At 44.3% G+C, this 17,445-nt stretch overlaps 1 protein-coding gene across 7 annotated transcripts in view; it reads left to right on the top strand.

Annotated features, from left to right (window-relative positions):
• Positions 1-61: 61 nt before the first annotated feature.
• The window catches only part of TTL (tubulin tyrosine ligase), a 35,191-nt gene continuing 17,807 nt past the window's right edge, over positions 62-17,445 (top strand). For 3 of the 7 annotated variants that reach the window (XR_006290004.1, XR_006290005.1, XM_037896312.2), the window contains exons 1-5: positions 63-978; positions 7,230-7,308; positions 9,131-9,363; positions 15,247-15,382; positions 15,540-15,809. Coding sequence is in view for 3 of the 7 variants with exons in the window: in XM_037896312.2 (XP_037752240.1) it covers positions 618-978; positions 7,230-7,308; positions 9,131-9,363; positions 15,247-15,382; positions 15,540-15,809 (1,079 nt within the window). In the remaining 4 variants the exon portion in view is untranslated. Of the gene's footprint in view, positions 979-7,229; positions 7,309-9,130; positions 9,364-15,246; positions 15,383-15,539; positions 15,810-16,199; positions 16,296-17,445 lie in introns of all 7 variants that reach the window. The other 4 variants (XR_005224975.2, XR_005224976.2, XM_037896311.2 and 1 more) reach the window with 4 other exon arrangements.

The raw sequence follows: 17,445 nt of genomic DNA, 5'->3' as shown, positions 1-17,445 counted from the left end.
GACACCCCCCGCCCCCCCCCCCCAGCGCGCGCGCGCTGCCGACGTGCCCCGCCAACTGGGCCCGGCCGGCAGCTGAGTGGCAGCGCCCCCCCCCCACCCGGCACCTTGTGCAGCGCCGAGCACAGCCGGAGCCTGCGGGCGTCACCATCCCCACTTCACACCCCCGCCCCTCAGCGCCGGCCCTCCCCTGGCTGCTGCCGCGGCCCCGCGCCGGAGCGGGAACTGGGGGCCGGCGGGGGCGTCCCCCCCCCGGGAGCGCGGCCCGCGGCCGGCTCTGACTCGCTGCGCGGCCCCGGGCTGGGCGCTGGCCCCCCCGAAACTCGCCCCTCGGGGCTCCGGCCCGCCCCCGGGCCCGCGAGCTGCGCCGCCAAGCGCGGGGGCGGAGCTCGCCAGGGGCATGGCCGGGCTCGCTGCTCCCGTGCCGCTCCCGTGCCCGTGAGCCGGGCGGCGGCAGGCGGAGGCCGGGGAGGTCCCGGGGCGGGCCTGGCTCTGCCGGGGACCGGGGAGGCGGCGCTGGCGGTTCGGGGAGCGCCCAGGCTCTGCCCGGCGGCGGCTGGCCCACGTCCACCGCCGCAGAAGGGCGCTCGCCGGCGGCTGGGGCGGGCCCGTGCTCCCCTATGGGCTTGCCTGGCCATCCACATATTGACCTTGCCGAGCGGAGTGTAACCCCGAGCCTGGCGGCGTCTGGCCGAGAGGAATGCCTGGCGGCGCCGGTGTCCTCCTCTGAGTCCTGCGGCTTGGGGGCGGCCGGGGTCGAGGGGACCCGTTTTAGGTCGCTGCCGCCCGGCTCGGGCTGGGGGCGGCTCGGACTGCGTGGGACGATGTACACCTTTGTGGCACGAGATGAAAACAGCAGCATCTATGCTGAAGTGTCCAAAATACTCCTGTCCACCGGCCAGTGGAAGAGGCTGAAAAGAGACAACCCCAGATTTAACCTGATGCTGGGGGAGAGGAACAGGCTGCCCTTCGGGAGACTGGGTAAGAGGAGAAGCGGCACTGGCAGGACAAGGCCAATAAACAACCCAACGAGACAGCTGGTTTTTATCGGCCAGTGTTCAATGCAGCATGCTCATGCCTGTGTGTGTGGAGTGGGCCAGAACCTGTGCTTTTTATTGCCTAATCACTAGTGCGAAGTAATTTGTTTCCATTACGGGATGTTCTCGGATGTTTGTGGGGATGTACGTTTATGTGCTTTTGCATACTGGGAAATGTAAACTAAAATGTGACTAGCGTGTGCTGCAGAGTGTAGCTTTGGGTGTTGTCTGCTGCAACAGGGGAGGGACTTGGCCATTGGCATGGCAGGAGCAGGGGGGTCGCCTTCGGGAAGTACAACAGCATAGCTGAAGAGAGATTATGGTGATGGCTCTTATTTTTAAAGTTAGCCTTCGTTAAAATATAGCATTTTTATGACCTAAAGGTTAACTTACCCAATTGTAGAAATTAGTCATTTGGGGCTGTATTAACGTTTTTGGTCACATCTATGTTGCATTAAACATTTTAGTTTTTACGGTTCTGTTCCATTATACTGTGGAATCTTAGAGGAATTTTAGAACTGCTGTCTGCTTATAGCAGTACCTTATATTAGAAAACAGGAACAAAGGAATGCTTCGAATCAGAGACCTCAGCAACATGATGCTGTATTATGAGATAGCTGCAATTTTCAGCTGGAGACGAGTATTTTAAATTCAACCAGTATTTTAAATTAAAATCGCTATTTGAAATATTACCTAGTCTGATATGGAAGCAAGGCCAACTGGCTCTTACAAAATGTAACCCCCCTTTCTTAAATGATTTCAGGGGGCCCCTTGCCCCAGCCCCCAAAGTGTGAAAGGGTAGAGACCCTCACTCTGCTTTTATCTTTAATCCCCAAATGTTCCCTTCTCCAGGAAGCCCTCTGACCCTTAAAGAAATAGCTAACATTTCTTTATCTTGAGGTGTTTTTCACCTTTTTGAACTTCCATGGTTGGTATCGTTTGGTGAGAACTTCCTCACCCTTTTCTGAAATCTTGACAGTGGGGCTGGGATCAGGATTGACTCAAACATGGCTCAAGGGGAGGGAAATTTAACATAACATGTAACTCTCTTTGCTTGTTATGACAAACCTATGCCCACAGTTTATCATTCAACTCCCCATATGATCACAAGTTTTCTCACAGGAGAAAATGAGTTCTGTTTAGCTGTGGGAGAAAAGTAATTTAATAATAGTACAGTGGTATCAAAATGGGATCTGCAGTGTATTTTGTTGAGGATTTATTTTATATATATATCCTAATGTAAAAAAGATGAGTCATTTGTAAAGGGGGACACTGGGAAATTCTCTAAGTGGTACTAAGGTGTGGTTTGATCCGTTTTTAGATCCTCTTATACATTAGATTTGGGCAGATTGTTATATGAAAGTTTGTCCCTTTATTATTGCTATTTGAGTTAATTTATGATTTTGCATGAATTTATTTTGAAATTAGCCCAATGAACAGAGAGATGACTCATTGTAAAACTTCTATGTGGAATTTGGCACGGTTGTCTGCTTCTTTTCAGGAGATGGTCAGAATTGAATTAAGCCAGCCAGGATGTATTCAGATACAAGTATCTTGCTCTCGGAAGGTCTGGTTCATCCAGGGCTGCCCTTTGTCTTTGCTAACAGCACTAGAAGAATGCTGTAACACTCTGCAGAAAACCCTGCCTGGGATCAAAGAGAACTAAGGGATTGACTCAGTGAAGACAGCTAAAACAGGGTTGTGTAAGCATTGGGGAAATGGAAAGAATCAAACTTCTCACTTTGGTGTGAACCAAAGAAATAAAGGCCCTTAAACACTTCTCACTCAGAACTGGCCTTTCAGAGTCTATTGGCTGGCTGATGTGGAACTCACCAGTGCTCCTGTGGAAAACTTTCCATAACTTTTTCTTGAGCGGGCGACAGATCTGTGCTTGCTTTGTTTAGTGCCCAGGCTCATGTACTCCATCCATTAATGTGTGAGGCAGGAAAATAAACATCATGGAAATTGGCCTGGGGACATAATAGCTCTGTGACAGGCTGCCCCTTGGCCCCCAAGTCCATGTGGTTTTGCTCTGCAGGTCTAGAAATGGACATGCTAAGGGAGGGAGGTGGTGGGGCCTGTGGGAGGGCTGCTCCTCACTCCCTCAAGTTCTCACCCCCTGGGAGGTTTATTTTTTTTGTTTATTGAAAGCGGATTGTCGTTTGATTTTATTTAACGCATCCTTAGTGGTGACCCAAACTGTGGTAAGCTGCGCTGTTACTCTGTAAGCTGGTGCAGCACATCTACACTAGGTGCAAATAGATAAGCTTTAACGCCATTGACAAAATTCTCATAGAAGATTTACCAACCTGGGTACAAAATGTATGCACCCACCCTTTACCATGAGGGCTTGTGGCAAGGTCACAGCTAATTATAGTTACTGGCCAACTGCAGTCTAAACTCCCCTTGAGCTGTTGTGGCAATTAGAATTGTGCTGGGATGATCTACAGAATTATTGGTAATACAAGTTAAAAAATATGTTTTACCAAACTAGAATCTGTAACCTGATGGTGTCCCATTTTAAAAAGAAATGGAGACTGATTTGTGGTGTTTGATATTGGGAGTCATACACCTGATAGGACATATTACTATGTTTCACTAATATGTATCCACCAGCACAAGCCCCCAAAATGACAATTTTAAATACAGAAAGGGGGGGGGGGATTTTTACAAATTTGAAGAAAATGTTGAAATTGCCAAAATTGTTGAAGAAGTCACCTTTGATTGCATAGCAATAGAATTATGAGCTAGGAGAATACAGCAAAACTGAGGCAGTGTGTAGGCTACTACCAAACTCACGGGGTGGATGGTTTATTTTTAACCAGTTTGTCTTACTTGCTGTGTTTTTCCTCTGAGAGTTCAGTTGTTAATGCAGTGCTCGCAGTAAGTCATTATTTTTGCCAGCCACATTTCTATAGGAGCTATTTGTTTTGCAGTCATATGGGCAGATCTGTCTTCGTCCCTGTGCCACCACTCCCATTCTCTGTCCCCCTCCCCCCGGAAAACTAGGGGGGGAGCAAACTCCACAAGCTTCTTACAGATTTCCTGTAGACTAGGGTTCATCACCTCTCCCTCTCTAGATCCCAGGGGATCTTCTGAAGATAACAGGGTCATCTGCATGGAGGTCCTTTGCATCTGCACCAGCTCAAGGTCTCCCTACCCTCTCTTACAGCCTTGCATTTCTGCCAGGGACCCATGCTACTGCCCCTAGAACTTCCTTCCCCTCTTGAAGGGGGTCATTCCGTAGCACAGAGGGAGTGTTCCACTGAAAAATAATCATTACCTACATGGAGTGAAGATATCTGATAGTAGAGGGCTCTTTAATATAGCAGGCAAAGGCTGAAACTAGCCAGAATCAGAGGGACATATTAGTAAATGATGGTACAATTTACCAAGGCAAGTGGTAGATTTTCAGTTATCTGGAGTCTTGAAATTAAGATTGGCCTGTCTACAAATATGCTCTAGCTCTACCACAAGTCATTGAGCTGGATGCAGGAATCAGTGGGTGAAATTCTCTGGCCTGTGTTAAGCAGGAGGTCAGACTGGATGATCTCAGAGATCCCTTCTGGCCTTAAAACTACAGGGGAGAGGGAGGGAAATTATGGCAGACCTAGGCTGCATTCACTGTTGTACGGGATCCCTGGGGAGGTTGAAGAACGATGAGAACAGATTGCAGTGTCATTGCTGATCCTGCGGAGAGCCTTCTACTGGGGAGAGCAGCACACAGAAGTTGAGAGATCTGCATGTGCTTGGTGAGAAGGATCTGTCCCATTGCAATGAAATGCGTTTCCTGGCTGCCGTCAGGAGGATTATTCTGCACTGGAATCTCTCTTTCATTTCAGTAAATCGTGACAGCTCCCTAATCCTGTAATAAGAATGTGGGGCTATGTTCCTGAAATAGCTCCTGCATCTGTTCCCTGCCAGTAGGACTAGTTCCCCTTGCCATGACATTCCCGCCAGCATGTTGCTGTGTATTTTCCTCTTTCCCCCACCACTTTTTTGCCTGTATCTGTTCTTTTAACTGAAGGATCTTAAAGTGTGTATGTATAAATACAGTGGCAAAAAAGAATACTAGAATAACCTTTTCTAGTAGTAACACAATAAAATGTGCATAATGGAGTCCTCTTTCTTTTCAAGAAAATACAGTAATAAGATTAGAACATAATATCCAGTTCTTCCAACAGTAGCTCCTATTGAATGACCATCCAACAGAGCCAATATCCCCGGCATTCACTTTTCCTTTTCTATTATTTTTTGCTTCAGGGCAACCAATTAGTAAAGATTAAAAAGCTACTCATGTATGTCAGTCTCTCATTGGTTTTTCGGATGGCCATTAGAACAACTAGAGTGTGACCTGTGGCCTGCAGACCCCTGGGGGTCCGCAGACAGTCTCTAATATTTCCAAAGGGATCCGCACCTCCATTGGAAGTTTTTCAGGGTCCGGCAAATGAAAAAAGGTTGAAAACTATGGAATTAGAGTAACCAGTAAACCAGTATTTCCCTTTCTTATTTTGCGAGTGCTGTGTGAGTTTGTCTAGTTCCCGTGCATGGAACTAACGTGCGTCTTATACTCTTCCTTTTAAAGCATATCCAGCTGGAGTGTGCCTCATGGTTTTTATTGAATTACCTGCCCACCCCTGCCCCTTCCCAATCTCTCCTCGTCCATCCAGCTGGTTTGGGTGCCATTTCTGTTCAGGACAGTCTCTAATTTGTGGAGCAACTTAGGGGCAAACCCTTAGCCCAGTCTGGTCGGGTGTGCTATGTGGATGGAATCTGCGCCCTGCCCCCGGAGCCAGTTTGGATTCTGTTCCAGTCCAATGGCTACTAGCCCTGAAGTAACAGCCCCTTCCCCACAGGGTTGGGTTGGAGGAAGATGGAAGTGTCTGTGTAACAACCAATCCTGTGCTTCTGCTCCCAGCCCCTGCCCCCTGTCATAGGGAGCTCATGCGGAGCAGGCCACTGCCAGTGGGTGACCTGCTGTCTGTCTGGCCACCCAAAATCCATCCCTTGCCCCTTCTGTGTGCAGCAGATTCTTCTTTTTCTGAATCAGATAGAAAAGGTGCCAACAGAGAGCAGTCTTCAGTGCAAGGAGCCTCTCTTCAGCTGTATCCACTGTGGGTAGGGCACCCTTGAGTCATGATGACAGGGCAGCAATGGGGAAAGGGCACGCTTCCACTGAATCTGGGCATTTTCAATATTTCAGCTTTGTCCTGAGCTCTCAGGCTGGCTCTCGTGCCGGGAGAGGAGTCAGGGGCATCTGTGGGCTTTTGAGGATGGGTTCAGCCACCTGAGAAAGACTTTTGGCTGGAAGAGGGGACAAGTTTAGAAGCTGGGGTGGGCGATTAGATTCTTAGATGGTAGATTGTAAACTGTTCAGGACAGACTGTTGGCTACCCTGTGTTTGTACGGTGTCTCTCACAATGAGGCCCTGTCCTTGGTTGGTCCATAGGCACTGCCCTAATAAATATGATGGATTAATAATGTGTAGCCATTTGGTGACCGTTTGACACTGAATCTGCCTTCGACCCTTGTCATTGTTCATCACCCCTTTACTTCTAGCCAAGACAGATAACACAAGGTTGCCTAGCCAATAAATGAAAGATTCTGCACATTTCTTAGAAGTAATCATTTGACATTTGATTTTAATTGTCAAGACACACAAGGTAGAGTTGCTGCATTATTTCTTGAGTCCAAATGCTCAAACAATGTCCCCCACCATCTGTGGCCAGGAGGGAGGTGGATAATGCTTACAGACACTTGTCTAGCTGGTGAACCTCAGGGGACTAAGGATTTTTAGGTATTCTAAGCAAATAGCACATCGCTACTCTCTGTTGTAAGAACAAGGTGGGGTCACATTGGGGGGAGATTTGGTTCGTTGCAGATATTTGAGTAATAGGCCTATTTGTGGAATACCAAGTATGTACGAGTGACAACCAGCACTAGAATATTGAAGTATATAAGGCATATATGACTTACCACCACAAATAGTAAAACCTAACTTAGAATGGTCAAGCCTAAGAAAGGTGCTCTTCAGGATGCAACCTGGGCCCAATATCAGCATCATGCAGTTGACTGTATAACAGAGAAGTCTAATTTTTCTCTTTTTTCCTAGGATTCTTTAGCAATCTGTGCCCTCCCCCCCCTTTTTTTTTAATTGATAAGTTTTGTTTCTTAACTCTCCCTTTCCTCTTGTAGGTCATGAACCTGGACTTGTGCAGCTGGTAAATTACTACAGGGGAGCTGACAAGCTTTGTCGCAAAGCTTCGTTAGTGAAGTAAGGATTCCATTGAAACCTTTTAGTGTGTTTGAAGAAATGTTTTTTCTAATGCAACTAAATATTAAGTGTGTTTTGTATGATGCTTGAGAAAAAGCACCAAAATTTGCCTTTAAAGGCCTTCTGTTCAGGGGCCCTTCAGCAATCTTCAGAAGCTGCATCTGCTTTTTTTCTTCACAGTCATTTGTGTGCCCAAATAGCATTTCAGTTTCTAGATACTGGACCTGATTTTCATGGGCAAGCAGCATTTGTATGTGTAATTCTGTTGTTTGCGCTTGCAAATGGTGCTGCATGTCAAGTTGGGAATGCAAGAGCAGCAGATGTTGTTGTTTCCTAAAATGTGGACCTAAAGAAACAACCACTACAACATTATCTGTTTCTCCTGGTAGATATATTTTTAAAGCTTGGTTCCACTCTGCTATTTCTGTTGTTCCTTTTTATAGAGACTTGCAGTACTAATGTGCTTCTAGCTAACCAGATCCTTTGGTCAAGAGAATGCCAGGAGACATCTCTTTCACAAGAGATGACTCAGAGATGGAGTTTCATAATAATCAGCAATGCCAATGTCTCCTGCAAGGAGTGGTGCATGTGATTCTGTTTGTTAAAGAGATGGAATATTGAGTTGGTTTATTAAAATATGACTTGGGACTGAACTCTGCTTCTGTTAGAGCGTGTTCATTTCAAAGCTGCTGGTCTGGTCAAACTGTTTTAAGACATCACTGTCATACAACAAGAGACAGGCTGCAGGGCCTACATTAACTTACGTAATGTATAGTCTCATTCTGTAGCCCGCCCATCGTAGTCATTTGTATACAATGGTGCACCTTGGGCCTGCATGGCTTACGTTCCTTAAAAAATCCCTTCTAGAAATCCCAGGCCCTTCTATGTAGATATGATGTAAACAATCACCCAGTGCCAGAGAGCAGATTACTTAAGACCATTCATTGAGATTCACAAAATTATTTCTATGTAGCTTGTACTTTGGGGTCAGTGCCTGTCTTTTCTAAAGCTGTAGCTGCCTTTCCCTTTTAATCCTGGGGGTCACCAACACTACTAATTGCTTAAAAATCCCCTGAGACTCTGAATAAAGCCATTTTGACAAAGGACCTGATCTAAAGCCCACTGAAGTCAATGGGAAATTTCCCTTTAATATCAGTGGGTTTGGCTTGGATACATAGCTCCCATTTGGAGACAATTACGTTTCTGAATAGCCTAGTTCACCATTCTGTTCCCCTCATCTTTCCCAATCAAGTTCCACCGCACAGCAACTTTTGCAGGGGCTTCTGTGTTAGCACACAGGATTCCCAATGAAAAGTCTTTGCTGGTTTCTCAGAAAGCTTTGTGTGGATGCTGTGCAATATCTAGCTATGTGGAACCATTTGTTTATTGATCATTTCAGAATATTTGACTCCAGTTCATGATAAAAGGCAAAAATATTAAAGACAAAATAGAAAGATCTAGATCAATTATTTGTAACAACGTTTATTTAGAAAGGTGAGTACTCAAAAACATGTTTAGGGGAGAGAGGAATTTACCCAAATCTCCGTCTTATAGTATTACAATATTTGCTGGTTTTTAAAAAATATTTTGTCCTACTGTTTTTTTTCCTCTAGCAGCTTTAAAGAGAAGACTGTTTTCAGCAAGTTAATAGAAATATATACAGTACAGTATTATTATTGTTGAATATGCATTAATCATATTCACTAGCAGGAAAAAGGCTCATGTTAATGATAACCTGCATTTAATAAGTATAAATTATTTTGGGAGCTGGCATGTTCTAGGATTAGCAAGGCTAATGGGCTGGTTTATCTTCTCCAACTAGGCTAATCAAGACGAGCCCTGAGTTATCAGAATCTTGCACATGGTTCCCAGAATCATATATGATTTATCCAACTAACCTAAAGACTCCAGTGGCTCCAGCGCAGAATGGAATTCGCCATCTTATAAACAACTCCAGGACGGATGAAAGGGAAGTGTTCCTGGCCTCCTACAACAAGAGGAAGGAGAATGGGGAGGGGAACGTGTGGATAGCCAAATCCTCGGCCGGTGCCAAAGGTTTGTTTCCTGCTGAGATGCTCCAACTCTTTTCTATTCTTGTTGTTTGATTTTTGTTATTTTAAAAAAAATAGAAGGATGATTATTTTCCCTGCATCGTGTCTAGCCGTGGTTGCAATATGCCTGTTTAATAGCAGTATGTGCTCCGCACTGCAGGCCTTTACATAAGTACCACATAGAACTCTGTTTTCTGCACTGGCTGGGGCATTTTATGGTCTCCTCTTTGCTCCTAGGGAACCGTCAGCACTGATTAAAAGTACAAACCTTCACACTCTGTCTGATATTTGGGGGGATGAATAAGTGACCAGCAATGATCGACCCTGATGCCATAAACGCCCAGTACTGCTCCCCGGCAGAGCTCTTTGTGTGGGGAAGACCCCAGCAAGAGACAAGGCACAAGAGGTGTGTCCTGTAACAAAGCCAGTGCAATGTGGGGTGCGGCGATGAGGGAATGTGGGGGGCAGGGGGAGAGTGATGGGGGTGGAAATGTGCGGGGGAGTAGGAGAGGTGCAGGGAAATATGAGTGGCGGGGAAAATAAGGGTTACAGAGAGGACAGATGATCATAGAGGCAAGTGGAGGACAGGAAACTGGGGAGAATGTGAGTGGAGCCAGAAGGGAGGCAGGATAGTGATAGGGTCTGTTGTACTGCTGTCTCTCAGGCCAGTGATACGGAAGGTGGAAGGAGAGGAATCGACTAGTAGCTTCCCATTCCAGAGGATTTGGGAGGATAATGGGGCAGAGGGGTCACTCTCCAAGCAGCCACTGGGGAGGCACCTGTATTCCTGGTTGAACTTTGAACCTGAAACGCATACAGGGAGTTCCCTGCAAGGCTCAGACACTGGAAGGCAGCTCTCTCCCCACCGGCTCGTGATGTCTGGGTGCTCATGGCTGGCAATAGGGGATGCTGGAGCGCAGACCAAAGGGAGGCAAGAACAGAAACAAGGAAAGGAAAGAGGACAGAGACTGAAATCACGTACAGGAGGGGAAGGAGAAAAGAAGAGGGACGCAGACGCTCTCAGACGTGCGTGTGCTGGAGTAGGAGACATGAAACCAAGTCCTCCCCCTCCTTAAAATCACTACGGCTTGTGTTTAGAGGGAAGCTAAAAATCTCAGCCCTTGTGGTTCCCTGGGGGACCCGCTCACCTCGGGTACAGAGCTGGCCGGACTGTCAGCTGATGTCAGTCAGTCTGTAACACCATCAAACAATGCAGTTATGCCAACTCATGGCAGCCTGGGTCCAGCCCAGAGGCCTTTTGGCCACCCACAATAGCCAGCCGCTTTGTTTTGCAGAAATCCCCATCACAAAAATCAAGTCTGAGGAAAATATCAGTATTTTAAATAAAAATCATATTGATTGACTGTTAATAAAGACAAGTAATTACTCTGGACAATCATAATTTGTCACGTACAAGATCTCAAAGGATTTTTGATCCAGTATTAGGAAAAAAGCTATCAAGTAATGCTACAAGGAAGCTTTAAAACTGTATACATTCCAGCGCAAGGTGTCTGTAAAATATATTCTTATTAATGGACAGTGAAATTCCAAAGTATATCAAAACATCTCGCTGAAAATCAGTGTGGATGCATTCTTCCAGAAGATTGTCCTTTAGACCATCTGTTCCCCTATCACTATGTCCTGTCATTCATATCCCTCAGACGTGACCTAAGAGAAGCCTTGGTTTCATCAAAATGAAATAAAAGGACATGTTTCTTCCCATCTAATCTTTGTAGGAAAAAGTACTCCTGTAGTCTCACTAGCTGATTTTAAAACTCTGATTTAAGCAATAACTAAAGTGTCTCCTGTATCCGGGGAGTAGCTATGACAGGGAAAATTATAAAGCTTTTTACTTAAATATGATAAATGTCTCCTGCTACAGACATGACCCCATCTTGTCAGTTATTGCAACAAATGTAATTGTAAGTGTTTGACACACAGAAGCAGAACCCAGAGCAGAAAATTAAAACGGAATACAGAGCACTCTTATAATCTTCAAAAATGGTTCATATCTTCTCCCAGAATTGTTCTATACAATAAAAGGAAGTTTATCACAGAGATCATAGTCCTCTAAATGCTTAGGAAAACCCAGTCTCCTAACATTACGTAATTTAAGAAGAAGAAGAAATGTAGTATTTAATAACTAATTTAATAACCTCAGTCTCCTATTATTAAAAGGAAAATTGCTGTTTTAAAAACCCAAACAAAACCAGAAAATACTAAATTTAGAGCAAACGTTTGGGATTTTTTTTCAAGAACAATGGATATGGACAGTTAAAGGGATCCCAAGGAGCCTTACTTCTGTCCTGCTTAATCCCCACCTAGCTCAGCTACAATGCAGGTGACAAGTTCAGCTAACCACCTGCCTTGTTTACCATCCATCCTGTGCACTCACTGGAGCAGGAGTCCTGGGGGGGGAATAGCATGGGATCATGTAATTAAAGACTATCATAATGCATATGGACCAGGGAACCAAATTAAGATTACACAGGCAATCGTAAATCTGGCATTTTCTAACTTTTCAGTGCTTGACTTAGCAACATCGCCCTTATTTTAATAGGGGTTATTTTGCATGGAATTTCCTTGATCTTTTTTAAAAGAAAAATGAAAAAAAAAAAAAGTTCCATTATGTATAATCATATTGCTCCTCTCCACTCTCTCCAAAGGCTAAGTTTGAATCTAGAACCTCAGCACATATCTCTGCCCCTTGAGCTAAGAAAGTAACGGGTACCAGTAGTAGGCTGTTACTCTGTTTGAACCAGCCACTAGGTGGGGATATGATACCACATTGCTACTAGTGGGTGGTGGTGATTATTTATAATTTGTATTGCTGTAGTGTTTAAGGATCCCAGTCATAAATCAGGACCCCCACTGTGTGAGGTAATGTAGAAACATATAACAAAAAGTCATTCCTTGCCCTGAGAGGCTTACAACATACGTAAACTGCACAGCGATTTGCTAGACAGCAATGGAATGCTGTGGATCAGGATTCCTGGGTTCTGTTCCTGGCTCTGGGTAAGGAGCGTTGTCTGGTTGGTTAGAGCAGGGGATTCAGACAACCTAACCAAACACATAAATTCAGCAAATTCATTCTGAAAAACAGTGCAGGTAAGACTCTCATCTACCATATTGAAGAAATCCCAGTTCTGCTAGAAGTGATCCTGTGCAAACTCTTTTACTGTATCTGTAAAACGAGAGGAATTATATTTCTTTTCCTCCTGGCATAATGCGGCCTGGCTCAATAGTAAGCATTGTGCATTGCACAGAAGTAAATATCAGTCACTGAAAGAGGTGAGTCTGGAACTCATGGTCTCCTGGCTTTCAGCCCAATATACTTTTCCGCCGATGCAAGGGTATTTTTGGTGGAGGAAGGCTTGCAAACACAGGAAGTTTGGCAGAGGCTGGGAGTTTGCTCAGTATAATTGGGAAATAGGTGAAACGAGTATAGAAAAAATCCTACCGTGGATGTGCTAATGGGGACTTTAAAAGCTTATAACTCAGCTAGAACTGGGGGGATTTTCATGGGGAAAGCAAAAGGAACCTCCCTGACTGCAAGCCTACCCCCTCCACTGAATCTCAAACTTCTGCTCCAAATCATGGAGCTGTTAGAGCTGTTGAAAATAGTAGTCTGGAATTTTTGTAAGCCGTGGCAAAACTACCTGTTTTCCCCTAGCCTCCTCCTTGGAAATGGCTGCCCTGCGCTCAGATTTTTCAAAAATTCAATGCGAGACAGAGACCAAAACAGAGAAGATTTCAGCTGGAAGAGTTAAAGTTTGGCAAAGCTTAAAACAACCAAGAATCAGGGGTTCTCTGGGGAGTGTTAGGCAACTGTAACTGTGAGTGTTGCTTCCCAGTAATGCCAAATTCTGGAAAGACTGTGTTCTGTTTCCAATACTCTGCCACTGCAAATGGACGTTTGTATTGAAATTATATGGGGGAAGGGATAATTGCCAACTTCAACTGTAAATTGGAGGAAATTTGAAGATAGATTTGAACTTTCTCAATGGGGGACTTTCATACCAGGGAAAATATTGATATTAGCCTTATCCTTTTTTAAAACCATTTCTTTTTGCACTCTTGCTAATTTAGCAATGACTTTCACATTGAACTAAATTGGACTGCAATGAATAAAGTTACTCCTGTGACTGTTTGTAGAATTATGTTTGTCAAAAGAAGAAGCTGGAACAAAAACCATACTAGAAGAAATAGCTTCAATAAACTGAGGAGCCACATAGAAAATATGGGCAACTTGAATTGCTTCATGTTTAAATTCAAAGTCACCTGGTGGAAGGTGTGTCATTGTGCTGTTTCTGTGCCATCTTTCAGATGAGACATAAACCAAACGAGGAAAGAGAGTTGCTTAGTTAAAACACTCAAGTGGGACTAAGATCTGGGTTTCAGTCCTGGATATTCCGTAGACTCTGCATGTGACTTGGGCAAGCCACATATTCCCTCCTTGCTTCAGTTTCCCATCTGTAAAACGGAGATTATCGTCTACCTCACAGGTGTTAGGAGGTTAAATTCATTAACGTGTGATACGCACCCAGATGGTACAGTGCAGGGGACAGTATCTTACTGTCTTAGACAGATTCATGGTACTTCACTGGGGGCAAATACTGAACCAAAACAGACTATGGGAGAAAACTAGTTATACAGCCCCACTATGGAAAGAGACGTGGCACGTTAAACATGGGTGTGTGGGCTGAGTTGGGAGGAGATAAATATTACTCTCTGATGTCTTTTCTGAGATGAACAGGGTGATGATTCCTCTTTGTTCAGTCTTAGACCACAACTTGCTCCAAGAAATGACATTGATCAAGCAGCAGAGCATCTAAAAGTAACTGTCAAAATGATTTAAAGTGTTAGAGAGCATGTCCTATAAGAGGAGACTGGATAAGGTGAAAAAGACCTAAATATCTATAAAAAGCCAAAGAGGATATATTTTTAGGGTTACAGGATTACATAAAATGAGGAGTAATGTTTTAAAGCAGGGGCGGAGAGGGGCCTGTCCTGCAGATATTTACGTACATAACCTAACTCATGCATGTAGCACTCCTGCACTCAGTGTGACTACATCTGAGTAAAGGTATTCAGGTGTGCAGGATAGGCCTGCTAGATGATAGGAAAATAACTGGGGGCAGGGGAGACCAGTCAGGCAATGGAATAATCGCCATCAGGAAGTAGTGACATGATTGCTAGAAGTATTTGAAAAATCTCTAACTGGATTCAACACAAAAAGCCTGGAGGTCACATCAGGCCTGACGTTTCTAACTACATGATGATGATGTGTTCCTGTGATTTTTGTGTATTGGAGGTCTTGTGTATTGGAGGTTTCCCTGATAAGTGTGTTGTAGAGTTGAAGTTCCCATCTCTCTGCTCCATAGAAATGTCTTAATTACTGTCAATTGGAATGGTATATTGCATCTGAGAAAAGTTCTCTGAAACACACCAAAAGTACATGATAAACATCTTTTGTTTGTTAATTTGTCTCTTGGAATAATTCTATGTGGTAGTTAAAGAACTTGAGGAAAAACAGTAGAAGCCACAAAGCACAAATTTTAGACAAGACTCAGCCACACAGACAATCCGGACTCTTAAGTACATAGATGTCCCAAGATCTAAATGTGTATTTTCAATTGTAACTCTTATAGCTGAAACTCTTCCTTTGTCTTGACGCCTAGACATCTCTGAGAACCTTAACTAGAGAGGTTTTTACCTCCATATTCTCAAGCATGGTCATAATGCCAAATCTGCTGCAATAAGAGACCCAATAACATATGCCATTACATATATTTTGGTGTACTTCAAAATCCTTTAAAAAAAAAAAATTTCCATCCATCATATCTGTGAAACCTGCTGTATTTTACCTTTGTTTTTTTCATGTTAGGTGAAGGAATTCTTATTTCTTCAGAGGCTACTGAACTTCTGAACTTTATAGATGATCAAGGACAAGTGCATGTGATTCAGAAATACCTTGAAAAGCCTATGCTGTTAGAGCCAGGCCATCGCAAGTTTGATATTAGGTAACGTTTTCTATTGATTGCCTGTCAATTCTTACTCACAAAGATTAGAGAAAATGCATTGGGGTGAGCGAAGTGTTGTTAATAAATCTGATTACATGCATATGCTGGCTTAAAAAATAAAACAAAAAACCCTATTTAGTGTTCTTCTAATTTTCAGAAGCTGGGTTCTAGTGGATCACCAATATAATATCTACCTCTACAGAGAAGGCGTTCTGCGGACCTCTTCAGAACCATACAATAGTGCTAATTTCCAAGACAAAACCTGCCATTTGACCAATCACTGCATACAGAAGGAATATTCTAAAAACTATGGGAAGTATGAAGAAGGGAATGAAATGTTTTTTGAGGAGTTCAATCAGTATTTGATGAGTTCTTTGAACATTACACTGGAAAGTAGCCTGTTATTGCAGATCAAACAAATAATAAGGTAACGTTGATCATTATTTGTGTTACAGTAGCACCCAGAGGCACCAACCAGAACTGGGGACCCATTGTGGTAGGGACTGTACATTCACACAATACGGGATAGACCTTGCTCCAAAGAGCTCGCAGTCTAAACAGACGAGACAGACAAAAGTATCAATATTCCCATGTTACAGACAAGGAACTGAGGCTCAAAGAAGTTAGGTGACTTGCCCAAGGTCACATAGGAAGTGTGGGGCAAAGCACAAAATTGACCCTATGGGCTTGTCTAGTCTAGGGAATTTCCACAAGGTGAATGGAGCTACTTTTGTTTCTTGTTCAACATATTAATAGATGTACATATATTTATAGAGATATGTAAGCCAAAATTCACCAAAGTTTCAACTAATTTCAGGTGTCTTACTGATTAGGTACACGCATGAGACAAGTGGGGCCTGATTTTCAGAGGTGCTGAGCTTTCACAACTCCCAGATATCATCAGGAGCTACAGGTGCTAAGCACTTCTGTTAATAGGGTGGAGATGATGCAAAGAACTAACAGAGTTGCTTCGTTTACTCAGTGCTCTATCCTGTGTACTGAATGAAACAGGGTCCTGTGGGAAAAATGTGATCATGTTAATTACAGACTGTATTGTAGAATCATAGAAGATCAGGGTTGGAAGAGATCTCAGGAGGTCATCTAGTCCAACCTCCTGCTCAAAGCAGGACCAACCCCAACTAAATCATCCCAGCCAGGGCTTTGTCAAGCCGGGCCTTAAAACCTCTAAGGATGGAGATTCCACCACCTCCCCAGAACCCATTCCAGTGCTTCACCACCCTCCTAGTGAAATAGTTTTTCCTAATATCCAACCTAGACCTCCCCCATTGCAACTTGAAACCATTGCTCCTTGTTCTATCATCTGCCACCACTGAGAACAGCTGAGCTCCATCCTCTTTGGAAGCCCTTTTAGGTAGTTGAAGGCTGCTATCAAATCTCCCCCTCATTCTTCTCTTCTCGTCTCTTCTTCAGACTAAATAAACCCAGTTCCCTCAGCCTCTCCTCATAAGTCATGTGTCCCAACCCCATAATAATTTTTGTTGCCCTCCACTGGACTTTCTCTCTCCACAGCCTTTCTGTAAAGGGGGGGCCCAAAACTGGATGCAATACTCCAGATGTGGCCTCACCAGTGCTGAATAGATGGGAATAATCACTTCCCTCAATCTTCTGGAAACACTCCTACTAAAGCGGCCCAATATGCTGTTAGCCTTCTTGGCAACAAGGGCAAACTGGTGCCTCATATCCAGCTTCTCGTCCACTGTATTCCCCAGGTCCTTTTCTGCAGAACTGCTGCTTAGCCAGTCGGTCCCCAGCCTATAGCAGTGCATGGGATTCTTCCGTCCTAAGTGCAGGACTCTGCATTTGTCCTGTTGAACCTCATCAGATTTCTTTTAGTCCAGTCCTCCAATTTGTCTAGGTCGCTCTGGACCCTATCCCTACCGTCTGGCATATCTACCTCTCCCCCCATCTTAGTGTCATCCACAAACTTGTTGAGGGTGCAGTCTGTCCCATCATCCAGATCATTAATGAAGATGTTGAACAAAACCGGCCCCAGGACAGACCTCTGGGGCACTCTGCTTGCTACCAGATGCTAATTAGACATT

This window comes from Chelonia mydas, chromosome 3, assembly GCF_015237465.2.
Source record: "Chelonia mydas isolate rCheMyd1 chromosome 3, rCheMyd1.pri.v2, whole genome shotgun sequence".
Lineage (NCBI taxonomy): Eukaryota > Metazoa > Chordata > Testudines > Cheloniidae > Chelonia > Chelonia mydas.
The sequence above is the reverse complement of the archived record's forward strand: the minus strand, read 5'-3'. Positions and strand labels throughout refer to the sequence as shown.